At 52.0% G+C, this 20,634-nt stretch overlaps 1 protein-coding gene across 1 annotated transcript in view; it reads left to right on the forward strand.

Annotated features, from left to right (window-relative positions):
• The first annotated feature begins 11,615 nt into the window (after nucleotides 1-11,615).
• Nucleotides 11,616-20,634, forward strand: part of LOC135326171 (olfactory receptor 14A16-like) — a 40,961-nt gene continuing 31,942 nt past the window's right edge. The window contains exon 1 of the mRNA XM_064504021.1: nucleotides 11,616-12,060. Within this exon, the coding sequence (XP_064360091.1) occupies nucleotides 11,616-12,060 (445 nt within the window). The remainder of the gene's footprint in view (nucleotides 12,061-20,634) is intronic.

The raw sequence follows: 20,634 nt of genomic DNA on the forward strand, positions 1-20,634 counted from the left end.
TGGAGGTGAGGAGGTGACTTGGCTTGCAGGGCCCAGGCTGCCCTGGTGGCAAGAGCCAGGGATGCTGGCAGCCTGCTGCCTTCTGTGCACTGAGGTTCAGGCCTTGAGTTTCCTCAGCTCTTGCCAGGATCTGCAGCCAGATATGCCACGTAGACTGTGAAATACATAGAAATATGGAGCTTAGAGTATTTGTAGTACAAGAGGCCACCTTTCAGAAAGGGTTCCTTGTTGGAGATTTTTAAAGTTAACACTTCTGGGATCTGTCCAACCACAAGTGTTTTTAGGCTAGAGGCATAGCAGTTGCCTCTCTCTCCTATAATCAAGGGCTAAGGGAGGATACTACTCATATACCTAATTGGTACAGACGCTCTTTTCTTCTCATGTGGCAGGACCCTAAAAACTCTTTGCTTATAATGCAGTAGTATCCCCCAATTAGCTCTTAATTAACCTTCCAATTCACCCCCACCCAATCCAGTGAAATACAGCGGGTGCGGAAGGGTCTTGAGCTCTTCCTGCTGAAGGTCTCACGGCTTTGGTGCTCTCTGCTGCACTCTGCACACTGTGCACTGCCCTGGGCTCTCACACCAGACGTCCAGGGCCTGAAATCCAGCAGGAGGACACAGAGAGCAGTTTAGATCATGTGGGACTTTTTTCACCCACACAGTGAATAAGAAGATGGTCTTGCCACAGTGGAGTGCTCAGAGGCACCCTTTCAAGTGACAGTGCCACAGTCATTAGATTTAAAAATGGGCAAAATTTGGAAACCTTCCAAAGACAAAGTATTTCCTCAGAAAACAATTGGCCTTTAAAACCACTTCTCCCAGATGTGCAGTGACTACAGTGAGTTGTGATGCTCAAGCACTTTCTTGCACGTCTGCAGGAAGTACTTCAGGGGTCAGAGCTGCGAATCAGCTTGCAAAGCTGAAGCTGTTTTGTGCAGATAACTTGCAAAGCCTCTCAGAATTAGGTTCCTCACCTTTCCACGTGCTCCTCTCTGCTCTGAGGGACTCATTTCTGACCTGGCAGATCAGGTGTCCAACTCAGCTGAGCACGTTTTGCAGTGTGTCACTGAGCTGGTTGAGGCCTGCAGGTTCTGAAGCTCCTGCCTGATCAGCTCGGGCACAGCCTGGGTCTTGGTTCACTTGTGGACTCTTCTTTGCAAGTGAACCCCCTGTGAGAAGAAATCCCAAGTGTGGATCTGAGGCTAATTTGGCCAGAGGTGCCCTCTTGTCAGTGAGGTGTGGATAAAAGCAAGTGAGGGTCAGTTCCTTCTAGAGTGGTGCAGGGCTGTCCCAGGAGGCCTTCCACAGTTCAGCTCACCCACCAATCATCAAACTGTACATTGGAGCCTGCAGGATGACCCCTTCTTGGTAGCACACTATAGAAAAAACCCTCTGGCTGGTAATCATAATCCATCATGCACTGCTTTGGGAAGGTTGAGCTGCCAAAGGAAGCCTCCAGATAATGTCCATGGTGTCTCTGGGCCACGGAGGCAGCACACTGGGCTCAGAGGAGATCTAGGTGAGGAGCTGTGCACTGCTCGGTGGCAGGTCCCTTCCAGAGGGCTAGTCCTGAGCAGGGTGGCCGTGAGCCGTGCCTGCCTGCCTGCCGGCTGTAGGCTGGTGGGGTGGCTGCAACATAGGTACCCTCACAATCAGCACCCAGATGGGTCCCTGTCACCTGCATCACCTCCTCCCGCCCCTCCCCAGGGCAGTCACTGCTGCTGGGTGGGCTCTCTGAGGTGCTGGGTGACATCACAAAGCCTGCTGGCCAGCACATCTGCTGAGGGCCAATCAGGCAGCTGCAGTGGAAGTGACCTCACAATCAACACTGCAGTCATGTCCCCTTTGCCTGCCTCTCCCCATCCTCCTGCCCAGATATCATCTCTGCTGGGATGAGTGGTGACATGCTTCTCGTCCTCAAAATGGCTCCTACCAGACCCCAGCCCATGAGGTTCCCGTACAAGAGGTGACCTCACCATCAACACTGCAGAGGTGTCACTTCTATCTTGTTCTCCCCTGCCCTTTTTCTGAGTTGTCCTCTCTTCTGGGCCCCACATTCAGCATCCCAGCCATGTCCCTTTACTGGCACCTCCCTCTCCCCTATCCCCATGGAATTACACACACGTGGTGGGACAGCTCACGTGGCAGGATGAAACTGGGCTCCTGGGGAAGGCAGGCTGGGGTGGCGAGGAGGTGCAGGTGTGCTCTGTGCAAAGGGGTGGCTGGAGTGCACAGGGCTTTGCCTTGGAGCAGGTGCTGAGCCAGTGGAGACCTTGTAGGAAGGATAAGAGGACACAGCAGTCTGGGTGACATTCTGGTAGGTGTTTCAGCTCATTCAGGATCTGCTTGGCAGGATCCAACAGGAGACTTCCCTGGAGGGCAGAGGGGCCGTGAGGCCCCTATAAAGACAAACCAGGTAGAGGAAGAGAGGAGAAGCAGAGGAAGAGAGAGGAGACATGTTAATTTGAATACAGTAGTTTCTCAGAACAAAGTTTCTCCATTCAGAGTGTTGCCAGGAAGTGTATCATGAAGAAGAACATATACATATATATGCAAATGTAAACTCACATAGAGTAATTTCTGTAGTACATGTATATGGTGTTACCAATCTAAAATAAAGAAAATATTCATTAGAATTGATAAAGAATGTTTGAATTTCTGAAAACAAAGATTTGTTTCAGTTCTTGCATAGAGCTGTTTTTTGAATACATTTAAGGCTATGACGAGAACTTTACATTTAGACCCTTATAGACACATACAGAGGCCACTGCTGCCTGAGATGCCCTGTGTAGCTGTGTTCCCATGCGGTGCTGGGAAATGTGACCCAGGAACTATGGGAACCTTTCTGGAGCATTGGCTGGTCACCAGAAGCATCTCCAGATCTCTCAGTAGGACAAATAATTTCTTTCCATTGACTAGAAAGGGCAGTCCAGACAACTGGGTTAGCCAGAGACACCTGCCCTGAAGGGGTCTGGCACTGGGTGAGATAATTCCCATCCCTGCTGTCACCTGAAATGGTGTCACACTGCATTGACCATGCAGGGAATGAAAAGGGAGTGTGACTAGATGTTTACGGATTCCTTTAAGATATCACTCTAACACAGGTACATTGAGATTGGTGCAAATTAGACAATTGATAAATAGAGCATTTTATTGAAGCTGATCAGCCTGCCTTCCTCTATCAGCTGTGACAGTGGGACACCTCATGGTGTGACTTGCTGTGTGCAAAGAGCAAGGAGCAGCAAAAAGGATCCTGGGCAGGAAGTGGTTTGAGGGGCACTGGACTCATGCAAGATATAAAAACAGTATTTTTAATAGTGTAGGCCTTATTATGAAAGAAATCTTTAGAAACTGTGAATACAAATGAAACAAGAAAGAAACTGGATAAATTATCTCAGGCAAAAAATATGTTTTGATACACTTCTCAGCTTTTGAAACTTCTTTATGTTCTTTCTTTTTCTTATTATCTTGTTTTCTTTGGTTCTTTTTTGATACGCTGGTCTTCTGGGGAGAATCTTTTTTTTTTTTTTTTTTGAAAGGGAAAGTGATTTTCAGAGCTGGGCTGGGATGCAGTCACAGGGTCATGGACAGCTGGTGCCACTGCAGGTGCCCTGGTCCCCTCTGCCCAGCCTCCCTCTGCAGCTCCAAGGGGCTCTGGTCTCCCACATGCGAGCTGCAAGAGCTGCCAGGCCCAGGCAGGTGCCTCAGAGACACCGAGGCCTCTCCAAGTGCCACTGGGTGCTTGTGGTTGGACACCGAGCTCTGCCCGGAAAGTGGAAGAGCTGTTTTCAACGTTGAAAAAATTATGACCCCACTTTCATCAGCTCAAATTATTGGCTAATGTTCATGTCAATGTTTTGCTATGATGAAAGAGTGGAAATCTTCAGGAAGGGTATTAATCTGGGGAGAAGAAATACTGATCTGTCCTTGACCTTGTGTTTTCACTGCTCTGTCTATTAGGCTGTGGACGAAATTTCAGTGATTTCTCACATATTTCCATGTGTCCTGATTAAATTAAGCATTTCTAAAGGCATCTTTGCATCAGATGATCTGGGCGTATGCACTTTCCCTCGTTTTCCCAGTTTTCCTCCTTCCCTTGCTCTTTATCATTCAGATGCCTCTTAACTCTCCAGTTGCTGCTCTCAGCCTCTGGGAGCCTGAAGTTTGCCTCATCCTTCAGCAGTCTCATTGTCTCTTTAGCCAGCTCCTTTCTTCTGTATTTTGTTGTTGTTGTTGTTGTTTTCCCCCTATCTATCTGTTGAAATCATTTCCAGGAAGGTTATTTCTTGTGGGCAGTGAAGCTCACTAGGGGCAGCTTGGACTTAACATACACTTGAGGAGAGTCTCTTATTAAGCTGTTTCAAATCTTATTTTGGTTTGATCGCAATTAAGACAAATCCTTCTGTGTCTGCTTGCAGCTAGTTCTCTAAGGAAAGCAGGTGGGAATTGGTGCACATGAGCTGTAACCTTCAGCTACAGACTTGAGAGGAAAAAGGTTAGATTTTAACTAGAGTGCTCTAAGTCCCCAGTGGCGGATGAGGGAACTGTCAGGGCTGGGGAGCTGAGGAGGAAGGTTGTCCATACATGTCTCCTATCAAAAATACTGCTTTTCCTACATGCCCAGACTTCATTTGGAGACCCAGTGGGTCAGTCTGAATTGGAGAATGTGGGTATCGCTTATTCTGAAAACTGAAGAATAAAGAAAGCTTCAGAGGCTGACATCTTTTGTTTTCAGGTGCTCATTGAAATCTCCCTAATTTCAATACACACCTGAAAACTTTCTAATTAGCCACACAAGACTTGAAGAACTGAAGAAAATTATGGAAAGAGGCACGGCTCCTTAGGGGTTTTTAATGACCCCTCGGGTGTGTTTGGTGCTGAGCCCATGAACCGCAGGTGCTGAGAAGAGACTGAACAAACCTCTCAAGAAGTTAAAGTCAGAAGCAAATCCCAAGTTTCTTGGAGTGTTAACAGGTCCCACTGAGGGCCATTACCAACAAAGTCTCCCCAGGGGCTGATTAGAGCAGAAAGCTGGAGGCCCTGATTGCAGGTAGGCAAAGGCAATGTGCAGGTGGCTGTGATATCAAGTCAACCCTGATGTGTGTTATCAAGCAGAGCAATTGACAGCCAGGCACTGGGTAGGGTGATCCTTTGTTGGGGACCAAGATAGGATGATGCTGTGTCAGACAGCAGAGAATCTCTAAGGTAGAAAGTGATGATGTGGTAACTATGATCTGTGGCCAGAATGTGTGCATGTGAGTTGCCAGTGATCATGATGTGCCTTCCTGCCTACGTACCAGCAGTCACGGTGTGTCTTCCTGCCTACGTGCCAGCAGCCTCGGTGGGCCTGTCCTGCCTGCCTGCCTGGGATCAGGATATGTCTTCCTACCTATCACGAGATGCCACAATGTTCAGGAGACACTCGAAAGGAGGACTGGCTGGGCTTGGTTGCTGTATAACTGGCCGTTGTGTTTTTCAATAAAGGATCTTTGCACCACCCTATCTGAGATCCGTGTCGTCATATGCCGCAATCCTTTCCATCGTGCATTGTTCAGGGCTCTTCCTGAGGGGCCAGTGTACAGGTGGGGGTGTGCAGTGCCGAGTGCAGGATCATGATACGGCACCTCCTGGGCTCCCAGGGGACAAGGAGGAAGCAAGGCCACAGTGCTTTGAGGAATGGTATCTTCTTGTGGGCCTCAGTGGCAGAGACTCCAGCCATAGCCAAGAGGACAAAGACCTAGCTCTGTTAGAAGCTTTCAACCCTGGCAGTGCCTTTGGCCATCTCCACCACAGGCTGTCCTATGCTTTCCCACGCCTGTGCCTGTTTCCTTGCAGACTGTAGACACCCAACCTGCTTCCCCACCTTGCTCTCACCTCGGGATCTTCCTACCTCTCCTGATGTCTTCCTGTCCTCACTTCCTTTTCCTTGAAACACAAAGCCAGGGGCTGATCACAGACTCCCTCTGGGTGACCTGTAGCACCACAGCACTACCCTGTGAGTGACATTTTCTTTTCCTAATGTCACATCTAAACCCCACAAGCTGCAGCTTGTGGCTTTTTCTCCTTCTCATGCTGTTTCCCATGAAACAGGAAAGCTCCATCATCTCTGAAACCACCCTCCAAGCAGTCACAGGCTTCTATTCTACTGCCCTTTGCCTCCACGTCAGCAGGCTAAAGAAGTCCAGGTCCCTCAACTTCTCCTCATGGATGGGGTTATTCCTGCCTGGGCACAGGACTTGACACTTCTCTTGTAAATCTTCATGAGATATCTGTTGTCCGAATCACCCGAGTTTCTTAAAAGCCTTCGGGACTGAAGCTCCTCTGTGTCAAAAACAAAACAAAACAAAAACAAAAGCAAACCAAAACAGGAGCAGTCGGTTAAGGGTAAGCAGGTGTGCACTGTATGAGAAGGGATCAGGATGTTAAAAGAGACAGACTTAGAAGGGGGGAAGGTAAAAAAAAAAAAGTAAAATAATCGTGAAGCAAAGGATGGATCAGGGCTCTCTTGAGGATTCCTGCCAAGAAGCCCTGCAGCTGAGTAATTCTGCCTGGAGGAGGACAACAAAGCTGGCCTACTTCCACTGACACAGGGAACCTGCATCTTTTCCCAGGCAACAACAAGAGACTACCAAGAGTGGGAAGAATCATGGACTCCTTCAGGGTGGAAGGGACCTCAGGAGGTCTCTAGCCCAATCTTCTTGCCTCTTCCTCCTGATTAGATGTCATCTACAAACGTGATGAGAGTTGCACGCTGCAGGTCACTGATGAACCTGTCAGAATAGACAGGTCCAGTGTAGACCCTGCACACTCCAACTTTACCTGGCTTCCTGGTAAAGAATGACCCATTCAAAAAAAAATCTCTGAGCTCGATCATCCAACCAGCTTTTTACCCACCCGGTTCTCTACCCATCTTATCGTAAAACCTTACTTGTATTCAAGAATATTTATGCAGACAGTGTCCAAAACTTTGCTAAAATCATGGTAAATGGTATCCGGTACTTTCTGCTCCTCCACAATCACAAGTCTTTGATCACAGAAGGCAATCAGCTTGCACAGGAATGATTTACCTTCAGTAAGTCCATGCTGCCTGCTCCCAGGCACATTCTTCATGTGCCCAGAAATGTGATGCAAGAGGATTTGCTGCATGACGCATTCCTCACTAAAGTGAGGCTGAAGGGCTTGCAGCTCCCTGGGTTGTCCTTTGGCTTGTCCTGGGTTGTGGCGTTTTTTGAAGAGGGGCACAATGCAGTTCTTCTGCTCATTGGGACCTCCCCTGGTCTATGCAACCTTTAAAAAGGTGGTAGAGACTGGCCTTGTTATTATATAGGCCAGCCCTCTCTGTGACCTTGGATGCAGCCCATCCAGTCCTAGAGACTTGTATGGGTTGAGTTCCTGCAAGTCATCTCTCACTCAACCCTCATCTACTGTGGGCTGTTTTTCTCCTCTGGAGCCCTTATCCATCCCATACAAGAGCTCCATACATCTGAACTGTCCCTTCACACAAATAGCATCCCCTGTGCTCATCTTCCCTAACCATCTTGCCTGCAGAGCTTGTACCCCGCCATCACAGCCCTCCAGTCATGCAAGCAGTCCCACCACATCTTAGTTATTCCAGCCATGTTTCAGTACTGTGGCAGCTTGTGCATCTCCATCTGCTCCTCTCTGTGCTCCTGGCTGCATGCACTTGTGTTTATTTGGGCTACAGAGCCTCAGCTGTGGCACAGAGAACAGATTGGTCATGGGGAAACCTGTTACCAAGAGCCAAAGACACCATGTGTGCAATGGTCCCACTTCAGAGCAGAGCTGTGCTGGCATAGATAGCAGATGGCAATGTAATGGCGAAAGGAGGTTCCCACTAAGAGAGCAAACCCTGCAGGGCCCAAGGCCAGGGAGAAACAGAGCTGGGCTGTGCAGGAATGCCAGGAGAGGGATTTGCTACCTGAGCTGATTCACAGCACCATGGGGCCTGTGACAGAGGTGAGCTGATGTCCAAGAAGGACAAGGTGCCACTGAAAAAGCGCCTGGGCCTGGGCAGCCTGTGATCCAGCCACGCTGAGGTCATCATTAGCCCATTCCCTCTTCATATCATCTGGGGGTGAGAAGAGGTTCAGGGGGAGGAAAGTTAGAAGCTTTTAGGGGTGCAGAGACTAGAGCAGGGACCTTGTGACATGCCTCTCCCATTTATGCAGAACACTTGGCTGTAGATGGGATGGACTTGGCCTAAAGGCAGTAGTAGGATCCAGGTGTTTGGGCGCTGGTAGCAAACCTGAGTTGCCATGGGGCACTCACCCAGCAACCACTCCAAAGGGGCATGGTTTTCCTATAGGTCTCATGCTGTATCTGCCAGAGACCTGTGGTTGCGCTGGACACCCCAGGCATCCGACATGGCCCTGCAGGCCTATTTCTCTGTCACGGAATCAAGTGCCTGCACTGGATGGCATGAACTGTTTGCAATGTCGGGATCTGCCTGTGTCTCAGCTTCCTAGTGAGTGGAGCTCTGGGAGCAGTGGCCATTTCAGTGGCCAAGGCAATTCCCTACTTAGCCCCCGACTCCTGCTGTAGAAGGATGTAGGTCTCACAGTTGCTTTATCAGAGCAAGCAGATACTGGCACATGCCTTGCACCACCTCTGTCTCTTCCAATGTCTCCAGCTGTTTGTGTGTGAGCAGCTGACTCCCACCCTCCATCTTCAGTGATTATAATGGGAGCTTAGACCAAGATCTCGCATGCAGACATCCATGCTGTGCTCACTTCTGCCTGGGCAAGGGCAATCCCACCTTCAGTGTGTTTTGTGGAGCTCACGGGAAGGATCTGAATCCTGCGCCAGCCCAGGGCCTTCTAAAGCAGCCTGAGAAGCCCAAACTGACTCATCTGAAACAATATCTAAACAATGGGAAAACAAGCTCTGTTTTTGTCCCCATCTAGGTGTCCTGCCTAGTAAAGAGATGGGGATAGGGGCTTCCAGAGTGGGACTATTCCACCTCTTGTGAATAACCATCCCCTGATGAAACAAATTGCAATGCTGGAATCACTCTCTCTACACTGTTCAGAGACGGAGCATCAGTGATTATTTTGGTTTACCTCAGTGAACATTTCCCAGGAGGAGGGAGCACAAGGGACGGAGACATTCAGGCCTTCAGCTGGGCCTCTGCTCCTGTGTGGGGCCAGGCTCCTGGGATGGAGGGAGCTCATGGCAACCTGGCAGCACTGCCCAGACACAGCTGTGTGCAGGAGCAGCTCCTCTGCCAAGAGCAGCAGGGCTGCGGGCACTGCCTGCTGCTGCTGACATGAGATGAGAGAAGGCAGAGAGAAGTGGAAGGCAGTGTGGAGTGGGAGGACAGAGGAGAGCTGCTTGTGGGGGAAATCTTCACAGCCCTTGACACGGTAAGTCTCTGGCTGCAGGGCAATGCTACTGAGGTTCCTGGCAAGGTCTTGAAACCTGTCCAGTCACACGACTGGATTTTTAAGGATCACTCTCCCAGTTTCTCCATTGCAGGAGAGGGGGAGATGCTTCAGAGCAGGATTCCCTGCCACACCATCACAGGGACAGGGCATCCGGTTATCTTCTCCCAGGGACGCTGCAGGGCTGTGGAGCTGGGGTACGCACACAACTCTGCAAAAGGCTGTAGCTCACAGCAGTGTCCCTGCACCCCACGGTGCTGTGTGCCTGGAGCAGTGACTCTGCCACCTGCAAGGGTCAGCACTCAGCCTGCCTGGGGAGCTCCCCACAGCACAGGGGGAGAAGCTCTGGGTGGGAGGAGAGATGCCAAGCAGTGCAGGTCCTGTCAAGAGGGTGCTGTGTTGGTCACGGCTGCTCTCAGCTCCAGCTCACTCTCAGGACATTTCTGGAGGGGACTTTCCAAAAGGAAGGTCAAGGCAGAGGATACATGAAAGGGAAGGAGCTCTCATGAGTCTGTGCTTTCAGTTTTATTCTCTTTGGGTGGGGTGAAATGAGATTGGATCTGACAGTTTTAGACAGGGGACAGAGGCTCCAAAACAGTGACACCGAGGGAGGAGCAGCTCTGGGAGGCACTCAGCAAATGCCTCCATCCACCCTCAGCCTACAGACAGAGCCAGCAGCACCTTTCCAGCCTCAGCAAGGCTTGTCTCCCCTGCTCCGTAACACCTGCAAACACGGAGGTGCCCTGGGCAGTGTCCTGCCCCCGGGAGGTTTCTGCAGGGCAGAGCTGAGCACCCAGCGGGTGGGATGGGGTCTGTGAGCACTGACAGGGGAGAGACGTGGGGACAGAGAAACAGCTGCCCGCAGGGACGGCTCCAGGCAGCAGAGTCATGCTCAAAGTGTGAGAGGGAACCACAAACTCCAGCACCTCCTCTCCTCTGCCAGCCAGCACAGCCCTCTGCTCTCAAGGCTGTGGGGTCCAGGGCAGGGGTCGTTTCCTCGGCAGCTGGACATGCAGGAGAGGAGACACTGCTGAGTGCCCCTCTGTGCCTGCCTGTCCCTGCCTCCCTGGGCACAAATGTCATGGTATTGCTCCATGTTTCCCAGCTGCCCATGCTGCCCTTGTCCTTCCCCTTGGACTCTCTGGGCAGGGGGGTTTCTGATGCAGTTCAGACAACACTGACCCTGCGTGTCCTACCATGCAGACGTGTCCTTGACAGTGAGGTGCCCAAGTGCCCCTCTAGCCTGTGGGGCTCTGGGCAATGCAGTGTGGGGGTCTGGGAATGAGCCAACTCTCTCGTCAGGACACCCCATCCTTAGGACATTCTGCCTTTTCCCTGGGGTGTCTGGCTGGGCTGCAGCTGCCCTCCAGAAGGCCACAGCTCTCCCATTGCAGCTGGGTGTTATCTAGGTGCCCCAGGGAGAAGCCACCTTGATATTGAGGCCACGGACATGCTGCTGGGAGGCTGGATGTGGGCAGCTGGAAGGAGCCAGCTGTTGCTGGCTGGAAGGGGAGGGCTGAGACCTGCCTCACACACCCTCAGAAAGAGTGCTGGTGGGCACTTTGGAAGTGGATTTCTCTGCTCTCTGTGGTGTCATTTCTTTTTTGGGTAAGATGAGTGCAACTGTCCTCCACCTCTGAGGTGGGAGCACAGGGCAGCTGGGAACAAGGCAGATGAACACACCAGCTCTCCTCCCTCTGCACTAAAGCCAGAGTGAAAGCTTTTGCCTTTCTGGAATCACAGCTGGTCCCTCTGAGTGCAGCAGCAATTTCTACCTCTAAGAATTCTTCTCCGGTGTAACAGGGTCAGCTTAAAAAAAACCCACAATAAGCCTTAAACTATTCCTGAACACACATTATTTGGAACTGGGAGTGAAGATGCTGAAATTCCTTCAACGTTATGAGTGGATTAAATCTGAGTGGAACTGGGAATATAAATCTTACTCACTGCTGTTCCCATGTACACAGTGCTGTAGGTCAGGGCTGACTCCTCTGGAGCCCATGGGCAGAGGCCGCTGCTCCTCACGGCAAACCTAGCCAGCACAAACCAGAGCTCAAGCCATGGAGCTCAAGGATGGTGCTGCTGAGATGGGGAAAGGTAATGTGTGTGTGCTTCGGCAGGTTATATGAGAAAGCTTTGCTCAGAGAAGCCTGTCCTAACTTGTAAATGTCTCTTCTTCCTCAGAAAATCCCCCTGTGCCCTAAAGGAGCAAATGTCCAACAGCAGCTCCTTCGATGAGTTCCTCCTCCGGGCATTTGCGGACACACGGGAGCTGCAGCTCTTGCACTTCTCGCTCTTCCTTGGTGTCTACCTGGCTGCCCTCCTAGGCAATGGTCTCATCATCACAGCCATAGCCTGTGACCACCATCTCCATACCTCCATGTACTTCTTCCTCCTCAGTCTCTCTGTTCTGGACCTAGGCACCATCTCCACCACTGTCCCCAAATCCATGGCCAATTCCCTGTGGGACACCAGGGCCATTTCCTACTCAGGATGTGCTGCCCAGGTCTTCCTGGTTGTGTTCTTGTTCACAGTAGAGTATATTCTTCTTACTGTCATGGCCTATGACCGCTTTATTGCCATCTGCAAACCTCTGCATTACAGGACCATCATGGGCAGCAGAGCTTGTGTCAGAATGGCAGCAGCTGTCTGGGCCAGTGGTTTTCTCAATGCTCTCCTGCACACTGCTAACACATTTTCCATACCACTCTGCCAAGGCAACACAGTGGAGCAGTTCTTCTGTGAAATTCCCCAGATCCTCAAGCTCTCCAGTGCAGACGCCTACCTCAGGGAAGTTGGGCTTATTGTGGTTAGTGTTTTTTTAATCTTTGGATGTTTCGTTTTCATTGTGCTGTCCTACGTGTGGATCTTCACTGCTGTGCTGAGGATCCCCTCTGAGCAGGGCCGGCACAAAGCCTTTTCCATGTGCCTCCCGCACCTGGCCGTGGTCTCCCTGTTTGTCGGCACTCTCACATTTGCCTACCTGAAGCCCCCCTCCATCTCCTCCCCAGCTCTGGATCTGGTGGTGACTGTTCTGTATTCGATGGTGCCTCCAACACTGAACCCGCTCATCTATAGCATGAGGAACAAGGAGGTCAAGGATGCACTGAGGAAAATGATTCAGCTGGTACAATGTCAGCACCAATAACTATCCCATATGCATCGTCTCATCATTCCCAGGGTATTTTTGTTCAAGGCTATGAATTGTTCATTTCTTTTTGTCTTACTTTTCTATATTATACTCATTTTGAAAGGAAAACAGTTGGGTTCTTCCTGCTTCTCCTCAGTAATCCCTCTCCCGAATCTGGCCCAGAGACCATATTGAAGCAGGAAGCCAGGCTTCCCCCTTCATCAGCAGAGAAGGGGAAACCTCAGAGCCTGCTAGTCTGAGCTCCCTTGGATGCCCCCAGGGCAATGGGGAGAGTTTCCCTTTGCAGTGTCTCTTTCAGCACTGACACCAAGGGAGCTCAGGGGCACAGAGTCAGGCTCAGATGAGTACTGGCAGGGGGAGACCATGGGTCCCATGTCCATTAGGAGAGCTCAGCTCCTCTGAGCACAGTCAGGGTGTGATCTCACACCTCTCTCCTGCGAGGGTGGCAGCCAGGTGTCACTGCAGGCTGGTCCCTTTCCTCTACAAAGCTCCAACACTCAAAGCAGAGCAGGAGTGAAGGGGAGGAGAGTCATGCAACAGCTTGTGGGGACAGTACCTTCCCCTCTGCCACAGCAGGCATTGCCCCGCTGCAGCCTTTGTTTGGGGGCTGCAGCTTTCCTGGAGATACATCGACACAGCAGTGAGACTTTCTTTTTTCAAGGTTTCTTCTCATTTCCACACTGTTCTGTTGTGCTGTCATGTGTGTATATGGCCCAGGAGTTCTCATAACCTGGTGGTGGTTGGGTTGTGTATCCATGTGCATGGGTCCTGTAAGTACAGGCAGGAGCAGGCAATGGGCACCCTTATGCCAGACCTGGCCTCCAGAAAAACATTTCTGTAATAAAAGAGCATCTCCCCTGTGACATGCCTGAAGTCTGGCCTTTCTTCAGAAGAGGGAGTCAAAAATACGCCCAAGGGGTTGCACCACAAAAGGGCCTGTTCTTCTGCTTGTGAACTCCATGGGAGCCAGGAGAAGAGCTCAGAGTCCCTGGGTGATCTGTTAGGAACTGAGGGCTGGATTCAGGGTTCATCTGTGAGTGACCAGTGGAGATGGGGAATGGTGTCTGAATTGCCTGCCTGGGGCTGTCCCACAGGTGACAGTGCTGATGAGAGATGCCCATCGTTCTGGAGGGGAATCTGATCCCCCAGGAGAGCTCAGGGGATCTCCAGGGACAGCATGTGCCTGGGGAGGGCAGGGAGTGGAGCCTCACAAAGTGAGGAATGATCGACGGTGGAGTAAGCAGAAGGTAGAGCACTAAATCCAGGTATGCATGGGGAAACGAGGGCTCTGCAATCTCCAGAGAGGCAGTGGGGACCCAGGAGTCCCAGGGAAGGGGCACTGGAGGTGATTCCTGCACCCTGAGTGAAACACCACAGCCTGGAGCTAGTGCCCACCTGAACACATCTCCTGCCATTGCAGATACCCTGGGGTCACTCTGGGCACCATCTATGAGCACAGACACCTGCCAGCAGTATCAGTGTTGGTGATCCCTGTCCAGCTGGGTCTGCTTCCTGCCCTGACCACCATTGCTAGAGCTGAGTCAGGAGTCACCCCGTGGCCCCACAGCCCACTCACTCTGCAGAGCAGCACCAGCAGCCCGGGGCCTTGCAGGGAGCACAGGGCAGGGGTGCAGGAACAGCCAGGCCAGCATGGACACAGTGACCTGGGGAAAGGCTCTCTGGGGAGCAGGGATGTCCCAGCAGAAAAGCAGGGCAGCATCCAGAGATAGGAAATGAGAAGGAGAAGCAGGTTTCTCTGGTCACCAGCTTGGGGCAGGCTGCTCTGTCCGTGGGGCAGCAGGAGCTGCTGGAGGGGCTGCAGGGCCAGGGCTCTGGTGCTGTGCTGGGCAGCGGGGTGGGCATGGAGGGGCTGCAGGCAGAGAGGGAGGGGGATCTGCTGGGCACAAGAGCAGGGGAGACAGAGAGTGACCAACTTCATTGCGGGGCCTCCTCCCCCAAGCCAGGGAGCTGCTGCCCTTGTCCTTGGGCTGTGCCTGAGCTATGCTGTGGACATGCCTGTCCTTGGCCCTGCACCTCTTGGGTCCTGCCCAGATCCTGTCCCCATCCTGCTGACCCAACTCCCCATCTCTGCCTCAGACCTGTGTCTGACTATGGTCAGGAAAGCCTTGGCAAGGGAAGCTGGGACCCAAGCAGATCCCAGAGAAGGTTATAAGTACAAACGTTCGTCGTGCAGGCACAGCAGCAGCTCTTGCCTGGCAGCCAGTAAAAGGAGTAAGGAGTGCTTTGGATTTGGACCCCCTACCCGGGTGACACTGCACACAGAGTCTTAACTAGATGAAAAAGTGAGAGCAGCCACTTGGGGTGTGCTTTTTAATGTGTAGTTATGAAAGCAGGTGTTTCTGTATCACAGCTTGAGTGTTTAAGCACCACTTGTGAATGGGTTCCTGCTACAGAGCACTGGAGTGCTGGGAGCAGCAAGAGCTGGGCTGCTGCGTGTGGGAAGGGGAGCTGGGAGCCGAGGGTGCCGGCAAGGCAGGTAGGGCAGTGACCCACCAACGAGAGGTGCCGTCCCGCAGTGCCTGGACAAGAGGAGCGGAGCAGGTTTGGGGATGGTAACTGGGGTCAGGTGCAGTTCAGAGATCACAGACAAGAGCGTAGGGCTCTAAGCAGCCCTGCTTTGCATGGGAGGTTGGACTGGAGACCTCCGGGGGTCTGATCCCACCAAAACTCCTCTGCAACTCCATGAATGGAAAGACCCCAGGCACAGAGACAGGCTCTGCCTTTCCCATGAGCTGCACTGCTGGCAGGCGAGGGGTAGTGTTAAAGATGGCCTCTGACCCTAGGTTTCCCAAAGCAGAGTCTCAGATGCGGAGTATCACAGACTCATTTACTCTAAGTGGTACAGCAGCAAACGACAGCTCGAGCTGGGTTCCTCTGGAAAGGGACCCAAACAGAGAACCCCCGGGCAATTAAAACTTTCCAATCTAAATTCTCCACCCCTCATGTGATAGTTCGGACCAAGAGTAATATTGAGGTCTGGGGTCTTCCTGTTCCTTATTGGGTCCTGTCATTGTCTCTCCAGGTCTGGAGGAGATAATTCCCGACCACAACAATTAACACTGCCCCAGCAGTGAGATGCGGCTTTGTTTCTCAAGGTCCTGAAGCCCTGCACAGGCCTTATTTCAAAGCCTTGACATCCTCCCTTTCGGAGTGTGAGACACAGGAATGCAGACTGCTTGTAACTCCCTTCTCTTTCCAGCTGGAACCAGCTCTGGGGCCTCTTTTACTGAACTGGGTGAAAGTTCCTCATGTTCTCTGAGTGCAGCCTAAGGCTGCAGCAAATTTAGCTCCTCATGCTAAATAAGTTTTACAGAAGTTGTGCTAAGCGGCTACTTCTAGACAGCCCCAGTCCAATATTCTTTAACAGTCTCATAGTCACTCCAACAGAGCAGACACTGGCACATGCCTGGACCACCTCTGTCTCTTCAACTGTCACCAGATGTTTGTGTGAAAGCAACTGACTCCCACCCTCCATCTCCAGTGATTGTAATGGGAGCTTAGACAAGGAGCTCCCAGGCAGACACCTCCGTTGTGCTCACTTCAGTTTTGGCAAGGGGAATCCCACCTCCTGTGTGTTTGTGGAGTTCACAGGAGTTAGCTGAATCCCACTGCATCCCAGGGGCCTCTAAAGTGGCATGAGATGCCCAGACTGACTCATCTGAATGACCTGAACTGTGGGAAAATGAGCTCCCTTCCTGTCCCCTTCTCGGTGTCCTGCCTAGTTAAGAGATGGGAATATGGATTTCCAGGTTGGGAACTTTCCACCTCTCATAGAGAACCATCCTCTGATGAAACAAGTGACAGTGCTGTAGCTGATCTCTCTGTATTGTTTAGGGAGGGACCAAAGGTGATTGTTTTGCTTTACATCAGGGAACACTTCCCAGGAGGAGGGAGCACAAGGGACAGAGAAATTCAGGCCTTCAGCTGGACCCTGCTCCTGAGTGGGGCCAGGCTCCTGGGATGGAGGGAGCTCATGGCAACCTGGCAGCACTGCCCAGACACAGCTGTGTGCAGGAGCAGCTCCTCTGCAAAGAGCAGCAGGGCTGCGGGCACTGCCTGCTGCTGCTGACATGAGATGAGAGAAGGCAGAGAGAAGTGGAAGGCAGTGTGGAGTGGGAGAGCGGCTGCCAGTGCATTGTGGGAGAAATCTTCACAGCCCTTGACACGGTAAGTCTCTGGCTGCAGGGCAATGCTACTGAGGCTCCTGAAAGCATCGTCTAAACCCATTCTAACATGAATGATCGTTTTTTAAGGATCGCTATCCCAGCTTCTCCAGTATGGGGGAGGTGATGCTTTAGAGCAGGGCTTCCCTGTCACACCGTCACAGGCACAGGGCATGCTGCTGCCTTCTGCCTTGGACGGTACAGGGCTGTGAAGCTGGGACATGCACCAAGATCTGCCCAGGGCTGTGATTCAGAGCAGTGTCCCTGCACCACAGGGGAAGGTGGAAAAAAAAAGGCTACTTGAAAGGGAAGGAGTTTCCCTTCCAGGGCTTTCAGTTTCTTAATTTGGCAGGGAGAAAAAGGGAAAGAGCTTGCTGGTTTGGCAAGGGACTGGGACTCGCTAACCTTCACTCTCAGAGATCAGTAGGTCTGTGAGAAAGGTCAGCAAACCCCTTCAACCCCACCTCAGCCTACAGACAGCACCAGCAGCACCTTTATGGTCTCATCAGGGTTTATGTGACCTGCTGCTTAGGACCTGCATGCAGAGATGCCCCTGGCAAGTGCCCTGTCCTGAGTAGTTTCTGTAGGGCAGAACTGAGCACATGGAGGGTGGGATGGGGTCTGTGAGCACCGACAGGGAAAAGATGTTGGGATCGAGAAAGCTCCAGGCAGCAGGGACAGTGCCAGGCAGCAGAGATGGGCAGGGAATGAGAGGGAACGGTGAACACAATCGTCATGGGAGGGTGGATTTGGGCAAGTCATGGTCAATCCCTCCGATGCAGACACCTTCCTCTGAGCACTCCCCCATGTCTTCTCTCCCACCCAGCAGAGCCTGTGCCCTGACAGTCGTAACATCCAGGGCATGAGCTGCCTCCTCTGCAGCCAGACCTCTGGCAGAGGAGAGGGGCCTCTCAGCTGTCACGGGCCTGTTTTGTGCTGCCCGACAAAGGGGCTGAGAGTGACTGCTCTGCAAATGTCGCTGTCTGCGAGGTGGCATGTCCAGCTGGGTAAGGTGAAGGCTTTCCCGAGTGCCTTTCTGTCTCTTTCTCTCCTTGCCTCCTTTGGCACCAGGATAGTGATGTTGCTCCTTTTTTTCCCTCCTGTCCATGCTGCTCCTGTTCTTCTCTCGATCTGCCTGGGGCTGAGGGTTTCAGATGAAGATCACACACTGACATTGCGAGTTGTGCAGCAGAGGAGTCTGCATGGAAATGAGGTTGCCCCAGCCCCCTTCAAACTTGTGCAGATAAAGGAAATGCAGTCCGTGGAGTTGGGAAATGAGCTGACTCTCCTTTAAGGAGAGCCCATCTTCAGTCCTAATGGTCCTTTGACTGTTTCTCTGTTGGGTCCTGCTGGGCTGTGAGCTGCCCTCCAGAAAGGCACTGCTGTCTCATAGCATCTCTGTGATCTCATAGCATCTCTATGAAGCAGCAGAGATGCTGAGAGCATGGAGATGGTGGTGGGAGGCTGTCAATGGGCATCTGAAAAGAGCCCTGTGTGTCCTTGGCTAGAAGAGGAGTGTGGAGACCTCCCTCAGGTGCCTGGAGAAAGGCAGAGAAGGTTGGAGATCTGCACTTTGAAACTGGACTGCTCTGCTCTCAGCAGGGGCTGGTTTTCTTTTGGGGGGAACAGCATGCTCCAGCTCAAAGAGGTGCAAGCACAGGACAGGTAGGAATGAGACTACTAGACAGTCGAGATGTCCCCACTCCAAGTGACAGTGCATGCTTTCCTCTCAGGACTCACAGTAGAAATGCCAAGGATTTCTACTTTTAAAGAGCACTCCCCAGGGGAGACGAGGGCCTCTCAAAGAAAATAAACAATATTAAAAAAATCCCTGAAACTCACTTCTGCAACCCTTGTCCTTTAGAATTGGGAGTGAAGATGCTGAAAAGCCCTTCCACAAGATGAATGAATTTCATTTGACAGAAATTGTGAATCTCAGAGCTAGTCACCCCCACTCCCATGTAACCCCTGCTGTATAGCAGGACAGACTCCTACGGAACCTATGGGCAGAGGTCCCTGCTCCTCATGACTCCCTCTGCCCTCACAAACCAGAGCTCAAGCAAGGGAACTGGGCAAAGGGCCTCCCAATAAACAGAGAAGCAATATGAGATTATTAATAAGAAAGGAAAAACATTAATTATTTATTTACCCTTAAAAGTCTCTCCTGACTTCTCAATGTCTTTTCCTTCTTGGACAGTCCCCCATGGCCAGGGGGAGCAAATGTTGAACAGCAGCTCCTTCAATGAGTTCCTCCTCCTGGCATTTGCAGACACCCGGGAGCTGCAGCTCTTGCACTTCTCGCTCTTCCTGGGCTTCTACCTGGCTGCCCTCCTGGGCAACGGCCTCATCATCACAGCCGTAGCCTGCGACCACCACCTCCACACCCCCATGTACTTCTTCCTCCTCAACCTCTCCCTCCTCGACCTCGGCTCCATCTCCACCACTGTCCCCAAATCCATGGCCAGTTCCCTGTGGGACACCAGGGCCATTTCCTACTCAGGATGCGCTGCCCAGGTCTTTTTCTTCTTTTTCTTATGTTCAGCAGAGTATTCTTTCCTCACAGTCATGGCCTATGATTGCTACGTTGCCATCTGCAGCCCCCTGCACTACGGGACCCTCATGGGCAGCAGAGCTTGTGTCAGAATGGCAGCAGCTGCCTGGGCCAGTGATTTTCTCAATGCTCTCCTGCACACTGCTAACACATTTTCAACACCACTCTGCCAAGGCAACACAGTGGACCAGTTCTTCTGTGAAATCCCCCAGATCCTCAAGCTCTCCTGCGCAGACTCCTACCTCAGGGAAGTTGGGCTTATTGTGGTTAGTCTTTGTTTAGGCTTTGTGTGTTTCGTTTTCATTGTGCTGTCCTACGTGTGGATCTTCACTGCTGTGCTGAGGATCCCCTCTGAGCAGGGCCGGCACAAAGCCTTTTCCATGTGCCTCCCGCACCTGGCCATGGTCTCCCTGTTTCTCAGCACTGACATGTTTGCCTACCTGAAGCCCCCCTCCATCTCCTCCCCAGCTCTGGACCTGGTGGTGACTGTTCTGTACTCGGTGGTGCCTCCAGCAGTGAATCCCCTCATCTACAGCATGAGGAACAAGGAGATCAAGGAGGCACTGAGGAAACTGATTCAACTGGTGCTAGGAATAAGCTATAGTTGCAATAAGCTGCCCATTCACAGCTGATTTCTAATTTTCTCAGACAACTCTTGTGCTTTGGCCATTCTCCCTGTGATAACCATGTTTGTACAGAAATGTTTGAATTCAAACCACTTCTCCAGCAGCACAAAGCCAGTCTGTTTGACTGAGAGACCTTTTGTAAATCTGCCAACCACTGTGTCAGGGCTGGCCTCCCGAGTAGCATCTCTGTAATGAATGGCGATTTTCTCAGTACTCTGCCTGAAGGCTGGGCTCTTCTTCTCAACCTGGAGCCAGGAATGCACTCAGAGAATTGCACCTGAAAAGGCCCTGTTGCTGTGCCTGGGTTTTGCATGGGCTAAGGGGCATCAGCCTGTAGAGTGATATGTCAGGGAATGAGGGCTGGATTGAGCTGTCACCTGTAAGTGCCCAGTGCCCCTGGGGAGGGTGAGTGGTCAAGAGGTCTCTGCTGGGGACTGTCTCACATGTTACAGGGCTGGTGACAGATGCCATTCCTGCTGGAAGGGGATATGGAGCCACCCAGGGATCACAGGGGGGTCTCCAGGGCCAACATGTGCCTGGAGTGGGCAGTGAGTGCTGTGCTGGGGAGAGGGGCTGCCCAGAGGGGCTGCAGGCAGCCAGGGTGAAGGATCTCTGGTCATGAGAGCAGTGGAGACCTGCAGTGCCTGGCCTCCATTTCCTTGTGCCATTGCTGGTCCCCAGCCTGGGGGCTGATGGGGAGGCTGACACCCCTCTCTGCC

This window comes from Dromaius novaehollandiae, unplaced genomic scaffold, assembly GCF_036370855.1.
Source record: "Dromaius novaehollandiae isolate bDroNov1 unplaced genomic scaffold, bDroNov1.hap1 HAP1_SCAFFOLD_37, whole genome shotgun sequence".
Classification (NCBI taxonomy): domain Eukaryota; kingdom Metazoa; phylum Chordata; class Aves; order Casuariiformes; family Dromaiidae; genus Dromaius; species Dromaius novaehollandiae.